The sequence below is a fragment of the Emydura macquarii genome, unplaced genomic scaffold (assembly GCF_026122565.2).
Source record: "Emydura macquarii macquarii isolate MOO-44397 ecotype Brisbane River unplaced genomic scaffold, CSIRO-AGI_Emac_v2 contig_1676, whole genome shotgun sequence".
NCBI classification, from domain to species: domain Eukaryota; kingdom Metazoa; phylum Chordata; order Testudines; family Chelidae; genus Emydura; species Emydura macquarii.
In genome coordinates, this window is record NW_027131813.1 from 500,102 (window position 1) to 518,285 (window position 18,184).

Genomic DNA, 18,184 nt, shown 5'->3' on the forward strand with positions numbered 1-18,184 from the left:
ACTTCATAAAAGCGGCATAGTATTCTTTTTTTATTTGCATTGTGGTATCCCCTGGAGCCTCTGTCACAGACGAAAACCTGATTGTGCTAGGTGCTGTACAAACACAACAAAACGGTGGCATATCTTTTGTATCTCTGCTTATTAGTGGCAACTCCGTTTAATGGGCGCCAGCTAGGAACTACTGAAACAGTTTTTTATCTGGCTTGCTCCTGAAATGGGGCCACTGCTTTTATTGTGGGAACTGCATGAGGAAAATCTCAAACCTTCCCCTTGGTTAGGTAATCTTGTAAGATTTGTTTTTACTGGTATCTAAACTGGTGTATCTTGGGCCAAATTCATACTGGTGGCAGTTAGTGGCATTCCAGCAAGAGTGGCTGTGGTCCTTTATGACTGCATTTGGTAAGAGCAATTATAAGGTCCCACGGGCTGAAAGCTTGCTCTTTACAATGTAAAGGTGAATACCAAATCAATAATTCAGTATAGTATGTCTCTATCCTCTTCATCATCATGTCTTTTAATGGTTTGTTTGCTGTTTGTTATAAATACTCTTTATATAGGGCGTCAAGGAGTCCTAAGAGAGTCCCCCCTCAAGTGTTGCTTGTCCAAATTGCAAATCCTTCATGCAGCTGTATAAGATGATCAGTTTATTATTCAGATGGGGCCCAAGACTAGAATGGAGTATTTGACTCAAGTATGTAATAGTATTAATACTTGGTAATTCTATAGTGCCATTCATCTGAGGATCACAATGTGCTATAAAAGGGTGGCTAAAAAGGTAATATTAATGTCTCCATTTTACAGTGGGGAAACTGAGACATACAAAGCTTAAGTGACTTGTCCAGCGTGTCACAGTGAGTCAGTGGCAGAGACAGGAATAGAAAATCAGATTTGTTCACTGCTATTCTCTGTTCCGAGTGCTGAGCGCAGCTTTTATCAAGTGCTTTTATAGAACTGCCCCACAGACAGCTGTGTGCGTCTAATGAATCCTGTCAGCTCCTCAGGTTTATAAGCACTATACCAGGCGGTGTTAGACAAGTAATAGTAAGTCTGAATGTTGAATTTTGAGTGTACAGCTGCTTGTTAGTACATGTCTGTTTGTCATTTTATAACTTAGTAAGATGTCATTTTTGTCTCGTCTGACTCTATTGTTCTTTTGTAGGAATGGCAGAATATCAACAGCACGGAGGTGATGAGCGAGACTGATGCTTCTCCGAGTCTCTTCAGGCTTGTTTTCAGCTATGTCTGTTGATCCTGCATATTCCTTGGATGTAATGTGGAATGTCAAGAGCAGCGGTAAGAAGTCGGCGTGATCCCATTGTGTTTGTGTCGCCATGACAACACCACAACACTACTAGCAACAGCCAGTTCCCCAGCAATCAAGGGGGGAGTTCGATGATTGAGTCTAATTGGACCAAAAGTTGCATTTGCAACAAAAAGGCTGGAGGCAGCCATTGGCGCGACAAGAAGATGAAATTTCCATTCTATTGGCCCCTTATTAAACAGGCACAATAACATTTTCTTTCAGAGACTTGCTGATAAAAACTGTTTTGGTTATGGCTACTGATCCAACGTGATTGGGCGCGCACCGACTCTCAGACTCATGACTGGGTATACCATGTTGCGGAATGGGGGAGTGGGGAATGGTGGCCAACCGTGGATGTTACGATGGTCCAGTCGGATCCGGCTCACCTGGCTTAGCTTTACCCTGTTCATCATCCTCGTCTTCTTCCCCCTCATCGCCCACTACTACCTGACAACCATTGATGACGCGGATGATGCCGGCAAGCGCATCTTCGGCCCCCGCACGGGAAATGAGCTGTGCGAGGTGAAGCACGTCCAGGACCTGTGCCGCATCCGTGAGTCAGTCAGCGAGGAGCTGCTCCAGCTGGAGGCCAAGCGGCAGGAGCTCAACAGCGAGATCGCCAAGTTGAACCTGAAAATCGAAGCCTGCAAGAAGAGCATAGAAAATGCCAAGCAGGATCTCCTGCAGCTGAAGAATGTCATCAGCCAGACAGAGCATTCCTACAAAGAACTGATGGCTCAGAACCAGCCAAAGCTGTCCTTGCCAATCCGGCTGCTGCCAGACAAAGATGAAGCTAATTTACCATTGCCAAAATCCAACAGGAACTGCAGGCTGCACAACTGCTTTGACTACTCGCGCTGCCCACTGACATCTGGCTTCCCTGTGTATGTCTACAACAGTGATCAGTACCCTTTTGGTAGCTTCTTAGACCCTTTAATTAAGCAAGCCTTTGAGGCGACCGTCAGAACGAACGTGTATGTTACTGAAAATGCAAACATTGCTTGTGTGTATATAATTTTAGTGGGGGAAATGCAAGAGCCAATAATGCCAAAACTTACTGAACTAGAGCAACAGTTGCACTCTTTGCCATATTGGAGGACTGATGGACACAACCATCTCATTATTAATTTATCGAGGAAATCGGAAACTCAGAATTTTATCTATAACATCAGCACAGGGCGTGCCATGATTGCCCAGTCCACCTTTTATGATGTACAGTATCGGCCAGGATTTGATATTGTGGTGTCGCCTCTAGTCCACGCAATGTCTGAACCCAACTTCCTAGAGATCCCTCCCCAGGTGCCAGTAAAGCGAAAGTACCTGTTCAGTTTCCAGGGAGAGAAAATAGAGTCTCTTCGATCCAGCTTGCAAGAGGTTCGTTCATTTGAAGAGGAAATCGAAGGCAATGCCCCAGCTGACTATGATGATCGGATCATTACCACCTTGAAGGCCGTCCAAGACAGTAAGTTGGACTTTGTCTTGGTGGAATTCACTTGTAAGAACCAGCCTAAGGCAAGTCTGCCCACTGAGTGGGCGCTCTGTGGAGAAAGGGATGACAGATTAGAGCTACTGAAGCTATCTACTTTTGCACTGATAATCACACCAGGGGACACCCATCTAGTGATCTCTGCTGGGTGTGCCATGAGACTTTTTGAGGCTCTGGAAGTTGGAGCCATCCCAGTGATTCTCGGAGAGCAGGTTCAGCTGCCCTATCACGACGTGATCCGGTGGAACGAGGCAGCCTTAATCATACCAAAGCCACGTATCACAGAAGTGCACTTTCTTCTGAGAAGCATTTCTGACAATGATCTCCTTGCCATGAGGAGGCAGGGCCGCTTCTTGTGGGAGACCTACTTCTCCACCTCTGACAACGTGTTCAGCACAGTCTTAGCCATCATAAGGACTCGAATTCAAATCCCAGCTGCTCCTATTCGAGAAGAAACTGCAGTGGAGATTCCCCACCGCTCTGGCAAAGCTGCGGGTACTGACCCCAACATGGCTGACAACGGTGACTTAGACCTGGGGCCTGTGGAAACAGAACCACCCTATGCATCTCCCAAATACCTTCGCAATTTTACACTCACCGCAATGGATATCTACAGGAATTGGAATTCAGCTCCAGGGCCTTTTCACCTCTTTCCCCACACACCCTTTGATCCTGTTTTACCTTCAGAAGCTAAATTTCTTGGGTCTGGGACTGGCTTTCGACCAATCGGAGGAGGAGCAGGTGGTTCTGGGAAAGAGTTCCAAGCTGCCTTGGGTGGCAATGTCCCAAGGGAACAGTTCACGGTGGTCATGTTAACCTACGAGCGGGAGGAAGTGTTAATGAACTCCCTGGAGAGACTCAATGGACTCCCTTACTTAAATAAAGTTGTCGTGGTGTGGAACTCCCCCAAGCTTCCGTCCGAAGACCTCTTGTGGCCAGACATCGGTGTCCCAATCATGGTAAGAAATACCCAGACACTTGATTGGGTTTGACATTTTTACTATAGGGAATAACTTAAAAAAACAAATTCTATCAGTTTGGATTCTTTGCCTAGTCACCGAGTGTTGTGCTGAAGTTTGTTGTTATACTGTGGGCTTCAAACTGCAGTCAGGGCCAAGATTTCCAAAACTAGGAGAGCCTAAAGTTAAGTTCCTAAATAAGCGACCTGCTTTCCAAAAGTGCTGAGCACCTCGTGGCTCCCCTTGACGTAAATGGAAAAGCTGGGGGTGTGGCATTTTTGCAAAAACTAATTGCATATATAGGAACCTAAATATGAATTTAGGAGCCTGAAGCTAAACTCCTGTTTTGAAAAACTTTGTTTCAGCTGTTTGTTCGTCCCCACGGTGTTATGGCAGTTGGCACTCTTTAAAGACGTATGTTAGTGGCTGTTTCTCCCCTGTGTAGCTGGTTTATCTTGTTAATCATTTATAAAAACTAAAGTGAGAGAAACTCCTAAGCAACCACAGATACGTGCAGTGGCAGGCAGGTGCCCCAAAGGGCTTAGCACCTAGTGCTACAAGGGAAGGCAGATGAAACAAGAAGATAAAACCATACACGGAGACAGATGTGACCATATGAGTTTCAACGGTTTGTGGAAGATGGAGGGTTTTTTCTGACTCAGAGGAATGTTGGCTACAAGGACCTAGATTCTTTGTTGGTCACACTACCGAAGTGGCAGCTGGCAATGTTTAGATTGCCAAATAAAACCGAAAGGTGCAGTGTGGCCTCTTTGGGTGTGTCTGCACAGCACCTGAGAAGTGTAATTTCCGGCTCAGGTAGACATACACGTGCCAGCTTAACAGCCATGTTGCTGCAGCAGCCGCCCAGGCAGAGAGTCAGGCTAGTCAGCTGAGTACGTACCCAGGGGGTCAGGTTGGATTGTGCTTGGGTGGCTAACCCAAGCCACCACTGGTGCCACTGCAACCGTGCTGTTAGGCAGTAGCTGAAGCAGGGTATGTCTACCCGTGCTGCGGATTAATCATCCTAGCTGCAGTGTAGACATGCCCCTAAGCGTGTGTGCCAGGGATCTGCCTCGGGAGCTCAGCAAGTCTGGGGAAAGTTTTTTTAATTTTGTTTTGTTTTCATGGAATTCGTTCTGCTGCCCCAGCAGGTCATTTTCTATTTTTTTCTTTGTGATTCTCAGTCCAACGCTGCCATCTTGGCGCAACCTTTTCCCCCCATGGGTCTTGATGACCATATTAAATATAAATCTCCGAGTGGTTACACAGAAAGAGCACCTGTGCAAGACCCAACAGCACGAGGAAATGCAGCGTTGTTTGAATCTAATCATGTTTAGAGGACAAATAAAAGGATAATGCTTTACAAATTAAAAAAAACACGGGGGGGCGGGGGGGAGGGAGGGAGGAAGAAGGCACTTACATGCACAAGCTGAATGTGGTTTTTGTGCCAGGGCAGTTCTGAGTTTAATAGCACTTTAGAGCGAAGAGAGCATTACGCTGCATGCAAAGAGATTCATTGATTTAATATTGATTTTAATATTTCATTTTATTATTATTTCTGGTGAATAAATCCTTCTGCATATGTTTAAAAACTCTTATGGTCCAGGAACAATAAGAGAGAATTGCTCAGATAATTACAGTTAAAGCTTTCACATTAGTCTCTGCAATGTTTGAATTTTGGGAAATTCTTGCAATACTTCTGCTTAAAAACTGTTAACCCTTTCATAGCTGGCCAATGGGGGGGATATATTTTTTCCTTCCCATTTGCTGATGGGTGTCATTTGTGAAAGAAAAATGCTTTTCCTTTGGATAAACCTCTTTTCTGTATTATTCCTGCCAGTCTAAGGAGTAAGATCTTCATAAGTTCATAAATCCTTTTTGAAAATGTGGCTTAGGAGCCTGAAGGCTTGTCTACATGAACATTTAGTTTGCAGAAAGCTGGGGTGTGAATCTACCCCACGTTAGCTTGCCATGGTCTGTTTGTGTGAACCCTGCTCAAGTGCATTAACAGTTTGTTAATGTGCTTTGATCTAGTTCTGTTTCAAAGAAGACTAGATCAGAGCGCATTAACAGACTGTTGAGTATCGCAGGGTCCACATGGACAGGCAGTCTGTGGCAGGCTAATGTGAGGGAGATTCACACCCCAGCTTGCCACACATTGTCCATGTACACTAGTCCTCAGTCTTATTGGAAGCTAATGAGACTCCTAATAGTGTGTAAACTTAAGTATGTATGTAAGGCTAGGTCTTCTGGTTGTCCTAGCTGCCACCGCTGGGGGAGGTGGATTAAACTACAGTGATGGGAGAACCCCTCTTGTCCTTGCAGTGAGTGGCTACACTGAAGTGCTGACACAGCGCCGCTGTAGCAGTTTAAGGGTAGACATAGCCTAAGTCTTTGCAAGAGGAGGCCATAAATCAGAAAAATATTTTTTTAACTGCTTTGCCAGTCTGTTTCCGACTTCATATTTAACTTATGTTGGGAGTCTGTCAGAGCAGTTAGCTTTATACAATCTCCCTTCTTCTATGGGGCTCATGAAATAAAAGTGTAAACCCAGCCAGCTAGCTGGAATTGAATCACAGGAAGTTAAAAGTGGGGGAGGGGGAGAGAACCTATCGAACTATATCGTCCATTCCTTTATAAGGGAAGAATTCTGGGACTGGGAAATATTGGATTTTCAGATTATAAAGCAGTCTAGAATTTCTTTACTGTGGCCTATTGAGAATATATCCCAGTAAATTCAGGAAACTAAGAATTGGCCTTAATTTATATTACAGGTAGAAAACGCTGGTTTTTAAAATGTCTCTCTTCCAATGCAAGCAATTATAAGCAAATATATGACTGCTAGGAACAGAGCAATAATACAGCTGTGCCAAAGCAGTCACTGATCAAAGCACTTAAAACCAGAAGGCTATTGAAGTAAATAACAGTGTAATGAGACAAAATTCAACATGCATAGTATATGCTGAGCTGAAGATCTGCAAAAATGCAGCCATTGATAATCTTGAACTACAGGCCAGTGGATCAGCACATACAGTAGAACCCTGTTTAGCTAACCCTCCCTTAACCAGCTCTTCCGAACAACCAGGACTCCAGGGCCAGAAGCGGGCGATCTCTTCTGTGGCCACTGGATGGCGCTGCAACATCACATTTTCCCATTCTCCGGTTTATCCGGAGTTTTGATGATCTGATCTGGTCCCGGTCCCAGTTAGACCGGATAAACGGGGTTCTAGTGTATGACAGGATGAAGGAAAACATCCTGCAACCCTGTGCATGCAGTGCAGATTAATTCGTCATGTTTGTGACCAGACACATGAAAGCAGTTGGTTGGGAGACCCTTCTCTCCCAAATGATCCCAAAATCCCAGTGGTGCTGCTAGAGCAGAGTGAATAATTTGCTGTGATATTTTCTGTTTGCAGAATATCTAGGAGAAGTTACCATTTCCTTGAATTTATTTTTTTGGTTATTTTTTTTCCCCTGTATTGATTGATCACAAACGGTTCATTGAATATCTGATACTTGGTTTTTGACCTGTGCTGGTTAGTGGTGGTTCGTCTCTCAAAGTCACATGGTATAATTTCTGTTTCCCAATGGAGTGTAATTTACAATCAAGAACAAGGCTTGAAGAAGCCATTGGGACTTTGACTCTTTCATGGGGAGGGAGAAGATAAACAAAGTTAGGAAAAGTATTTACTTCTAAACCTCTTCCCAACATTCCATGCCTGAAGCAACATTCCTACAAAAACCAGGCTTCTGTGAGGTCCACTGGCTGTGTGCAAAGCTTAAATTATATTTTTACCTAGTCTCATTCATACAGAGTAGGGGTGCATGTGTAGGGGTGTGTGTGCATGGTCCCATTTGCAAAGGACGTGGTCAGATCCCCATCTAATTTAAGTGCGTCTGTGCCAGGGCTCTAGTGGGGATTTCTGAGAAGACTGAGCCCTCTCTCATGTCAAAATAATTCCTCGTCCCATGTAAAAATACCAGGTGAGAATTCTCCTGTATGTGAGTGTAAAATATGCTTCTTGCAAGCATTTGTGTGAGTAGAACTGTGAATGAGCAGAATTTTCATAGAAAGTGAACTTGGAGGGAGTGTGATTTTGCCAATGCAAATACATCTAAAAATTAGATCGTATTCAAACATTGTTCTGCAGTATTTTCCCCAGCTCTGGACATCACGCTGTCCCTAGCATTCGGACTTTGGTTATCCAGCAAATTTGTCTGATTCATTTGGCTAAGGTTTAATCCCTCTTGCAGACTAAGCTTTTCTGACAGCCTTCTGCACTGATTCAGCTCCACAGCATTAGCAATGTTGGGAGCCCTAGTGTAGACAGAGCCGTTGTACTTGCCACAATTTTTAACACCAAGTCAGTTGCACTTAGTCACAGAGAGTGCAACTGCGATTTCTCGGCTTCAGGAAAGAGATGGGGGGGAAAGAAACAAACTTGGTCTGAATCTGTGTACTCAATATATCTGTGTACTCAATGTCTTGAAGGTGACCCGCCTTTCCTGATCACTAGAGCACCTGCCCTCTCTTCAGTAACTTTGCTTGAGAGTTAATATAGTCTGGATACTGAATAAACCAAGCGAGTGGTGTTTGCAATGTTTCAAGTTTGGTCCTCCAATATTGGCATGTGCTCTAGTTAGTGTAATCTGGCTCCTCTTAGCACGTATCTCCCGGACATCAAGCAGGTTGAGAAGGCTGCTTTCTGAACTGGGAGAAGGGGAGGAAGAGGGACTTCGGTTTCCTTTTCTTCTCCAGTGTGCTGTTAATTCTGAAAAATTAAAAGAAGTGGAACACATTGGATTGGGCAGGCGTTAGCCTTCTCTAAAGAATGGTCACTGTTTGCTTTAAAACGGATGGTTAGCCAGTTTTAGATACGCTCTGAGATGTTCCCCAAAGGACCAGATATAACGACAATGATGATTAAACCTTGGAAGGGCTTGACACAAATAGCCACCAGCTCTCGATCGATTTCCCCTTTGGGAGTATTCTTTAAACCCGAGGACCGGAGTCTAAGATGGCAAAGTGGAGTATGACTTACAGCAGCTTCCTTGTTTTCCCAGGTAGACTTTTTACCCCAGTGTTTCTCAACCTATGAGTCATGACACGACCCCCAGAGAGTAATGAAAGGCAATCAGACAGGTCAGCAGGTGTTGAAAATTTGATTGCAATCTAAAACAAAGAATATGTCATTCCCCCCACTTTCCTGAGCAACCTTATCCTTCAAGCTCAGGTATTCTCTGTCAACCTTACGAATCATACAATATTACATAGGCTTATCATTATCATCGGGTTGTGAAAACGTTTGACTAAGGAGTCACCAAAATGAAAAGGTAGAAAAACACTCTTTTACCCTAATGTATTAACAGCCTCAATGATCTTAGCTCACCAAAGGTCATCGGAGAATCAAGCAGCCCGTCTTCCCATCTTTCCCTTCCTGAAAGGGAAAAGTTGCCCCTGATATAGGTGCTTTGTCAATCACCTTGCTGTGTTTATTGAGTTTAACAGTAATCTCTAGTGGGTTCCAAATAATGTTGGTTTCAATTTTTTATTTCTATGTTTATTTTATTTTTGGTCATTAGAATCCTACTTGGATTGGAGCAGCTGGTTCACTCCGAGTTGACTCATATCTGTCTGATTTTTTTATGAGGGAATATTTCACCAGTGTAACTTGAGAAGGATACTTACATGGCTAGAACCTTTCACCTCCCAGTTATCCGTTCCAGCACAGATCAGGCCATTAGCAATAGTAATTTTCTAACCGTTTGGTGACTGTTCAGTGGTCTGTGAAAGATTAGACTCAGTCCAGTTCCCAGTGACCAGATGCCTACATTATTATGTATGTATTAAAATAGTATTAATCATGTTTACGATAGTAGTGCCTAAGGACCAACCAAGAATGGGCCCCCATTGTGCTAGGTGCTGTACAAATACTGAGTACTGGACAGTCCCTGCCCTGAAAAGCTTACAATCTAAATAAACCAGTCAGGCACAGCGTAGGGGCAGGGCAGAATATGCAAGCACAGTAAACAGAGTAAAATCTGCTCTGTCTGCCGCATTCTGCACTCCTCTAAAAGTTTGGTTGTGTTACCAGGTGTGGTTTTTGGGCCAGGTCCATCTCTGTCATGGACAATATCTACTGTCCTCCACTCTGTTCAAAGCCAGTTCCACGTAGCACCTCTCCATGTGCCACAGCAGTGACTGGCTTTAAAATCCAGGGCATGGGGGAATTCACATAAATCAAACATACGCTGTGTTGGCCGCTCCTGACTGCTATCTGGAATGATGGGTCCTGGTTCCTCAGCATGGGCAACCTGTGAAATGAAGCTAATGAGGCTGTTGCACTTACTTTGAGCCAAGAGTCACTCTAGGCCCATATATTAATATTTTTGTAAAACAGAGATCATCAGTAGCTTTTAACCCTTGTCTCTCCTTGTGAATTTCCTATGCCTCTCTCTCTGGGACGATCAGCGTTGTGTGGACTGGCCCTATTAGTAACAGAGCAGCAGTTATAATAGTGCGGCAGCATTCTGCTTTCCCCTCTTCCTCTTGGGTTTTTGTGTGGACTTGTCAGCGTTTGTGAGCAGTTCAGCTGGGTTCACTGCTGATGCCAGCTGCTGTAGCCCTTGTCGGTGACTAATCCTTTCCCTCAGCTTGGTTATAGAATAAGTAGCTAGCTTTGATCTGTGCACCCAGTTCACAGTCAACATAATGGCCCTTTCCCTCTGGCTTGGTGGCTGTCCTGGACACTTTATTCAGTTTAGATGCTTGTTTAAAAAGGAATAATCCCCTGACAATTTCTAATCTAAAGGTGTCACTACAACGACAAATCTATCTGCTTGGTCGCATTGACCCTCAAAATGGCACTTGTTAACCAGTTAAACAGTAGGGGAAAAGATTTCCAAACCTTTTATTCAGAGAATCCCCGTGCAAATGCTGCATACTGTACAATGCAGTTGTTATAATACTGACATCACCGTTCTGCCACAGCGATGTTAAAGTGCTTTGCAAATTACATTTAGGCAAACCATGGCCACCGCTGGGGTGAAGAAAGCAGCGGGGCGGACAGCTAGTACGTTGCACAACAAGGATGGATGGAGATTTTGGCCAAGAACAGAAGGGGCAAAACTTGATTCCTTTAACTGCCATGGAATCTTTCATACCCACCCAGGACAGACCTCCCCTCTCCTGGCAGAGTGTGTCTCTGCCCTGGGAAAAATGTCTGTAGAACTGGCTTTGTAGGGGTTTCATGTTTGTCTTTCAGTGACTCCTGGTTAAACGTGCTCCTTTGACAAGTGATGCAAACTCAACTAGGGATCTGACGAAGATGTGTTCTTACTGGCTTGCATATCATCACTAGTAACCTTTGCCAAAGTGAAAGTGTGTTTCTATGGGTCCACTGAGGTGAAGAACTCAAGGTCAAGTAATTCAGTCAGGGTCACAGTGAGTCAGTGGAAGAAGTGTTCCAGGAGTCCTGATTGCACTATTAGTTCAAATGTTTGACTATATCACCTTTAGGACTTCTTCGTTAGCATTGCATAAATACCAGTTAAAGCCTTGATTCAGCAAGATACTTAAACACATGCCTAACTTTAAACTGTATATAATCTCATTTTGAGTTTGTTGGGACTGCTCACACGCATAAAGTTAGATGTGTGCTTAAGTATCTTGCTCAATAAGGCCTTACACTGGGCTTTTGCCCTCTTGCTTTGGAAAAGTTGAACCCACCCTTTGAATGAAACTATTTTTAATCTGGATGTTTCTTGATCCTGTGTGAGAAATCAAAGCCCAGTAGGATGTGTGTGAAGAAAGAGGGTTGTATAAACATACACGAGTACCTTCCCATTCCTTGGAGGACCAGGCGGTGATGTCAAATAGCGAGGGCATTGAACTTTTGAGTTTTATTCCCAGTTTTGCCATGGACATCCTGCAAGAGCTTGAGCACTTAAAGCACAGTTTTACTCCAAAAAATGGCTTTGTAAAAATAATACCTGTAGGTAAGAAGCCTCATTATTTCTATTCATGTGAGATCAGGAGAGCCCAGCTTACGTGCCAGATCCCAGGCTACATGAGCAGGGCTGATAGTTAGGAAATCTACCTTTGTACTTGTAAACTGAGCAAATTTGATCTAGAATCACAAACAGAACATGGACTAGACCATGCCTTTTTAAATTGTCGTTTCAGAGTAGATCCACACTTGTGCCTCTTCTTTACTCATTTGTAAAATGGGGATAATACCATTTCCCTTCCTCTGCAGAGGTTTGATCCTTGCTTAAATGTTTGCATAGCCCTTCAGATCTTCTGGTGAAAGGCAGTCTAGAAATGAATAGCATTATTACCTTCACATTTGTCTGCTCCTTTGTTGTGTACAACACCAAAAGAGAACACAGTGCTGCTATATACACCAGATTAGTTCCCATCAAATCCCCATTAGTTTACTGCCTTGATCTATTTTTAAAGGCTCCACCGTAGAAAGGGAAGAAGCAAAGCAGACACTTAATCTCCCTGAGATGCAAAAGTCCAGGCGCTCGTCACTACAGGGCTTAAGCAAATGTGCAGTGAAGCATGAATTTACACTGGTAATTTAACAAGCCACACTGACTTTTTAGGGATACCTCCACTGAGCATTAAGCCAAACACCCCACTGCCTAAAACCAGCACTTAGTTCTCTTGCATGCCCACATGCTGTTTTTGGATATCTGTTCATGGACACGTATCTGTCTGTGACTGTAGCTTTGATGCTCAGAAATCTGACTTAGAGTGCTAGAAATTGAACTGCAGCTAACCGGATCGGTAACCTGAAGGGAAGGTGTAATTGCTGAGATGGTGCAAAGGGAGTACCGGGGAGGAAGACTTCATAGCAGGATCTTGCATGTAAATTCAGACATTCTCTGACGTGTGGAAGCCTAGTGTTTGTCCTTAGGAAGTAGCAGCAAGTGTCAGGTTCCCGTGGGAGTAATGTGCAGCCTGGCATCCAGTATTAAAAGGATATCGTTTAATTTTTTTAAAAGCAGCCTTTGCACTTGAGCACAGTATATCACAACTGCCTGCTTTAGCACAGGAGAGACACTATCGGATATAACACTTGAATCACTGTAGTGGCAGAAACCATATTGTTTCCCCCAAAGCCGGATGTTGCACCGTTTCTAGCGCGTGTGCGCACGCATATTTAAACAGCTGGAGGACATTTTACACCCTTCAGTGAAGATGTGCAATGGAATGTGGAACAAAGACCTAATCTCTGTGTGCATTTTCTCCACTTTTTCTCCCCTCCCTTTCCCCACTCATCTTCTTTCAGCCTCCTCTGCCTGCCCGTTAATCCCAGTTTTATTTTTTTTTACTGCAGCCAGGTGTAGTGCCACCTAAACCATGTTATGAGGCAGGGCGGACTTGTGGTTAAGGCACAGGGCTGGGCTATCTGGGTTCCCGTCCTACCCATACCACAAACTTCCATGGCAAGTCATTATAGACCAGAGGTGTGACTGTGTAAAGACACAATCCCTATCCACGGGTGATGAAATATGATGCAATACAAGGAGCAACGGACAGCCAGGCTCTGTCCCTGTGAAAAAGGAAGTTCCAAATGGCCAGAGCAACACACAGCCTCTGACACCCAAACTCCTACCACTTGCCTTCTCGTGGCAGAGATTTTCCAAAGAAAAAGTGGGAGGGAAAGGAGGTCAAAAAGTGAATGCCTGGTGCCTTAAAACCAGGCTGTTCAGGGCAGGTAGGACCAATTAGCCGTGGCTGGCAAGTCACCTAGGAGAAGGAAAACTCCAATTTAAACCCTCTTAAGATGAGAGAGAATTGTTAGCGTTCTGGGCAGCGGCAGTACTCTGCTGGAGCTCTGGAGAGACCAGCGGAAACTGCTGAGAGCCAACTGGGTGCCACAGGACTCCATGCATCACCTAAGCTGTGGGTCTTGTCCGGCTTTGCCAGCCAGAGACTTAGGTTATGGCACTAACTGACGCATTGGATCTTTGTTCTTTTCAGCTTGCACTGAACGGGCAAGAGTAGCTAGCGCTTTTTGGGGGGTGTTTAGTCCAGCCTATGCAACACCCCACCAGGGGCACTCACAAACCATGGGAGAGCTGCCTAGCCTCGGGCTGGGAGTTCATCTGTCTCAATCCTGGCAGCCCCAGCTCAGTAGGATTGCCGGTGGCCAGTGTCTGGTGGTCTCTGCGGAGGTGGGGAGAGTAGCCCAAAGGTGAATCACCAGACAAAAATTTGGATTTGTGAAACAAATGCTACACAAATCTTTGCCGGGTGCTGCTCTGTGTCTTGTCCTTAACAAGTGAAGGTGTGGAGTTGGCAGAGTTGATGGTCCAAAGAAACATCGATATACTCTATGGTTTCCTGCACACATGCAGCCTGAGAACTGGATCTGGGCTGTCAGGTGTACAGCACAAGTGGCAGTGGAAGGAGAAATGGGGTAGGTGTGGTGGTTTGCGATGAACTTTGGGGAATCATCAGCCTGACACAGTCCATAACCGATGGCAAGAGTACTGTGAGGGCCTACGTTATGAGGAGAAGCCTTTATATGCCATGCTAGCATCATGTGGACTGACGATCATGGAGATCGATGTGTCAGAGGGAGATGTTAAGCCTGCACTGCTGAAGATGGCACCTGGAAAAGCAGCAGGACCAGACAAAGTGTTAGTGGAAATTATCAAATTCTTGAGAGGTTGGTGTATGCTGGCTCACGTGAGTCCTGCGCACAGTTTGGAAAGAGAAGAAAATCCCAAGAGAATGGAGAAAGTCAAGACTGGTGCAATATACAAACAAAAAGGTGATCTATATGACTGTTCAAAGTACTGAGGAATAAAGTTGCTGTCCCAGTGCATGAAACTGTTAGAGAGAATCATGTGTTGTGTGCAGTGTTGTTGCAGCTCTGTTGATCCCAGGGTATTTGAGAGACAAGGTGGGTGAGGTAATATCTGTTCTTGGACCAACTTCTGTGGGTGAGAGAGGCAAGCTTTCAAGCTTTGTAGAGCTCCCCTTCAGGTCTGGGAAAGGTACAGCTAAATACAAGATCAAACAAATACTATAGTATAACTAGTTAGCATATGTTCTAAAACAGGGATCAGCAACCCATGGCATGCGTGCCAAACGTGGCACGTGAGATGATTTTGAGCGGCACTCACGCTGGGCCCACGTCACATGGGAGAAGGGCGGAGCCGGGAGCAGCCGCCGCACGGCATTGCTTGGGGCCGGGAGCAACTCTTGGCCAGAGGCTGAGCTCACGTCATGTGGGAGAGGGCTGGGGCCAGGAGGGGAATGAAAACTTGGCACACGACAAACGAAAGGTTGCTGGCCCCTGTTCTAAGGGATCATTCAAGGTGAAGTGGCCAGTTAACACCCATATAGCAATAGGACAAAAAAGGGGGTTAGTCGGTTACAAATTGTTGTCATAAACCATAAATCCACTTCTTTATTAAGACCATGGTTTTTAGGTTTTTTTAGTGTCTAGCAAAGTTAGGAAGTTAAGCTCCACTTTTTGTTCTATGACTATGGGGGTGTTAATGGGTCACTTCACCTTGACCAGTTCTTTAGAATATGCGCTAACTACTTAAGCTAAACCAGAGGTTTTCAAACTGTGGGACGTGCCCTCCTCCCCCAGAGGGGCACGGAGGAACATTTGGGGGGTAAGGGAGAGTGGTAACGCCAGACAGCTTGGGCCAACCCTGCACATGAGGAAGAAGCGCCACCTCCACCCCCGACTCACCTCAGCAGGCCACCCAGTTTATGGGTCAGTGTCAACACTGCCACACCCAGCGTTGGATCTGCCCCCAGAGACCGTCGCATGCATTGTCCCCATACTGAAAATCCAAGGGCGAAGGGGCAGGTATTGGGGGAGGGGGGGGCACAAGCAAAAATTGCAACTCAAAGGGGGGGCTCAAAAAGTTTGAAAACGGCTGTGCTGAGCAGTCTGTTCCATCTTGCGTTTAGCTGTGATGTCCTGAGTACCTTTTCCTAGCCCTGAAGAAGAGCCTTGTGTAGCTCGGAAGCTTGTGTCTCTCACCACCAGAAGTTGGTCCAATAAAAGAGAGAACCATAGTTTTCGAATAGTGGAGCCCGTTTTGGGACAGCAGCAGTTTGGCTTTCGAAAAGGAAAAGGGAGGACAAGAGGGCACGTTCGTTGCTAGACGGTTAGTGGAAAAGAATCTGGAGGGGAATGTGTAGCATGGATGGGCCTTCCCTGATTTGGAGATCGCATTTGACAAGGTGACTGCTGGTGCCTCTGCTGCGATTCTGTGAGGTAGCGGTGGGCCTTGTCCAGATGGCAGTGGGCTTGTACGATGATTCCATGACAAAGGTGCGGACGCCCTGCAGCGAAAGAGAAGGTTTTGAGATGAAGGTTGGGCTCCCCCAGGGATCAGTGCTGAGTCTCTGACTATTCATAATTGTGATGGACTTAATAAGTAAGCAAATCTAAATGGAAGGTGGTATGAAATTGATCTCTGCAGATAATGTTGCGCTAATGGCCATTAGTGTGGGAAATTTGGTCCAGACAGCTGATTCCTGGAACAAGGAACTAACAAACTGTGACCTCAAAATGAATAAAGAAAAGACTGAAGTTATGTGGGTGACTCACAGGGATCTAAGACATTGAGGGCCAGCATCTAAATCAAGTCTCTGCGTTTAAGTACTTTGGGGGCTGGTTAGTGGCAAATGGAGAAATCAGCAGATAAGGCTTTTGGACATGTGTGAAGTCTGGTACAAGGTAAGTGGAGTGATTTTTGATGAATGGATGTCAAGGCTACTTAAGGGACAACTATACAAAACCATGGTAAGACAAGCTCTTCTGTATAGATCAGAGACATGGGCAAGCAGACAGAGACTTCAGAGGACTTGAAGCCATTGAAATAAAGTGTCTGACAGCGGTGACGTAGCTGGACCATGTGCGGAATGATGTCTTCAGAAGTGAGACCAAGGTCTGCAGCATCAGAGAGAAGCTGCAAGAGAAGAGGCTGAGATTAGGGGCACATATGAAGGGAATCCCAATAGGAAAGCATTTGAGACTAGACTTTTCAGGCAGAGAACAAGAGAACAGCCAAGGAAATGGTGGATAGACTGCACAGGGGAGGACAGAATGGACATGGAGCAAGTGTTGGACTGGCAAGCCTGGTAAAGAGTGATCCGACGACCCGACCCCAGCCAGCTGGATAAAAGGAAAGAATATGACAAAGAGAGATGGATGGACCCCCAGGCAAAAAAGAAGGGAGGTTTATGTGCACTGAAAACATGAAGTTGTTCATTCTGTTCGTTTGGCTTGGGAGCATTGGTTATAGTTAGGGTGAAATGATATAAACCTTCCATAAAATCCACACTATCAGAGGAGGTGAGGGAGCCTGCATGGCATACATGATCAGGGAGGACTTTCAGGGGTAGGGGTGGGAGAAGTGGAGCACGTGGAGGCACTTGGGAAGGATACAGAAGGGATGTGAAGGGAAAGGAACTAGCAGATAAAGGGCTCAAACAGGAGACAAGAAGGGAGCCGTAGAGAGGTGTGTAACACCTGGACGTTGAGGGCGTGGAGTTTGAATTCAATTCAGAGCCAGTGAAGAGATTTAATCACCCTGTGCTTGGTCTACTCATCTGTAAAATGGGGCTGATAGTAGCCTCCTAGGACTATGTGGAGCTTAGTTAATGTGTTGAACACTTTAAGATCCTTGGATGGAAGATACTATTGTATTGTATTGTTTCCCAGATCTGCACACTGAATGGCAATGACTGTGACATGACTGCCATGGTAGTGTTTTACTTCCTGGGCTCTGGATCTCTTACCACTAATGATATCTGTCTGTGCCTCACCTAGAAGACGGATGCACTCCCTCCCTCTTGCTCTTGATGAATGGCTTTTCTTAAATTTTTCTTGAAATAATACTTCTTCCGTTAGTGATAAGGCATGACAAATCTCCTGCCTCCCTGTGAATATAGAGCAGTCCCTTTTTCTCCCAAAGCAGCGTTCACTTCCTTTCTTTCCTTAACCTGGGAGTCATATTGCACAAAATGCAGTCGACAGAGAGGTGATTAAGTAGCTTTCTTGAGAAACAAGGGCTGCATTTTGCTTTCTCATTGTCCTGCCCATTTTTGTATGACTTGAGTTTTCTGTGAATTTGGCCCACCCGAACAGTTCTGAATAATAAGTCATTATAAGCATCCTCTACCTGACACACTTAAAGCTCTGAATTAACGAATCAAGCTCCACCTAACTGTCATGGTAGGTGAGTAATACCGTTCTACTCTTACCGATAGAAGAACTGGTGCAGAGAGACAATAAGTGACTTGCCCAGGAACATACTGCTTATCTGGAACAGACCAATGAATAGATAACCCTGACTGCACTGCCCAGCCACTCAACCATGTTTCTTCCTATCTTGTGAGCTTGTTCCAGATTAAAACAGTTCATAGAAGAACTCAGACTTCCTGGG

The 18,184-nt window shown here is 45.1% G+C and overlaps 1 protein-coding gene across 2 annotated transcripts in view; it reads left to right on the plus strand.

The window, feature by feature from the left end:
• Positions 1–18,184, plus strand: part of EXTL3 (exostosin like glycosyltransferase 3) — a 188,384-nt gene that overhangs the window by 133,002 nt on the left and 37,198 nt on the right. For both annotated transcript variants that reach the window (XM_067556159.1, XM_067556160.1), the window contains exon 2: positions 1,160–3,748. In XM_067556159.1, the coding sequence (XP_067412260.1) occupies positions 1,601–3,748 (2,148 nt within the window). In that variant the 5' untranslated portion in view covers positions 1,160–1,600. The remainder of the gene's footprint in view (positions 1–1,159; positions 3,749–18,184) is intronic.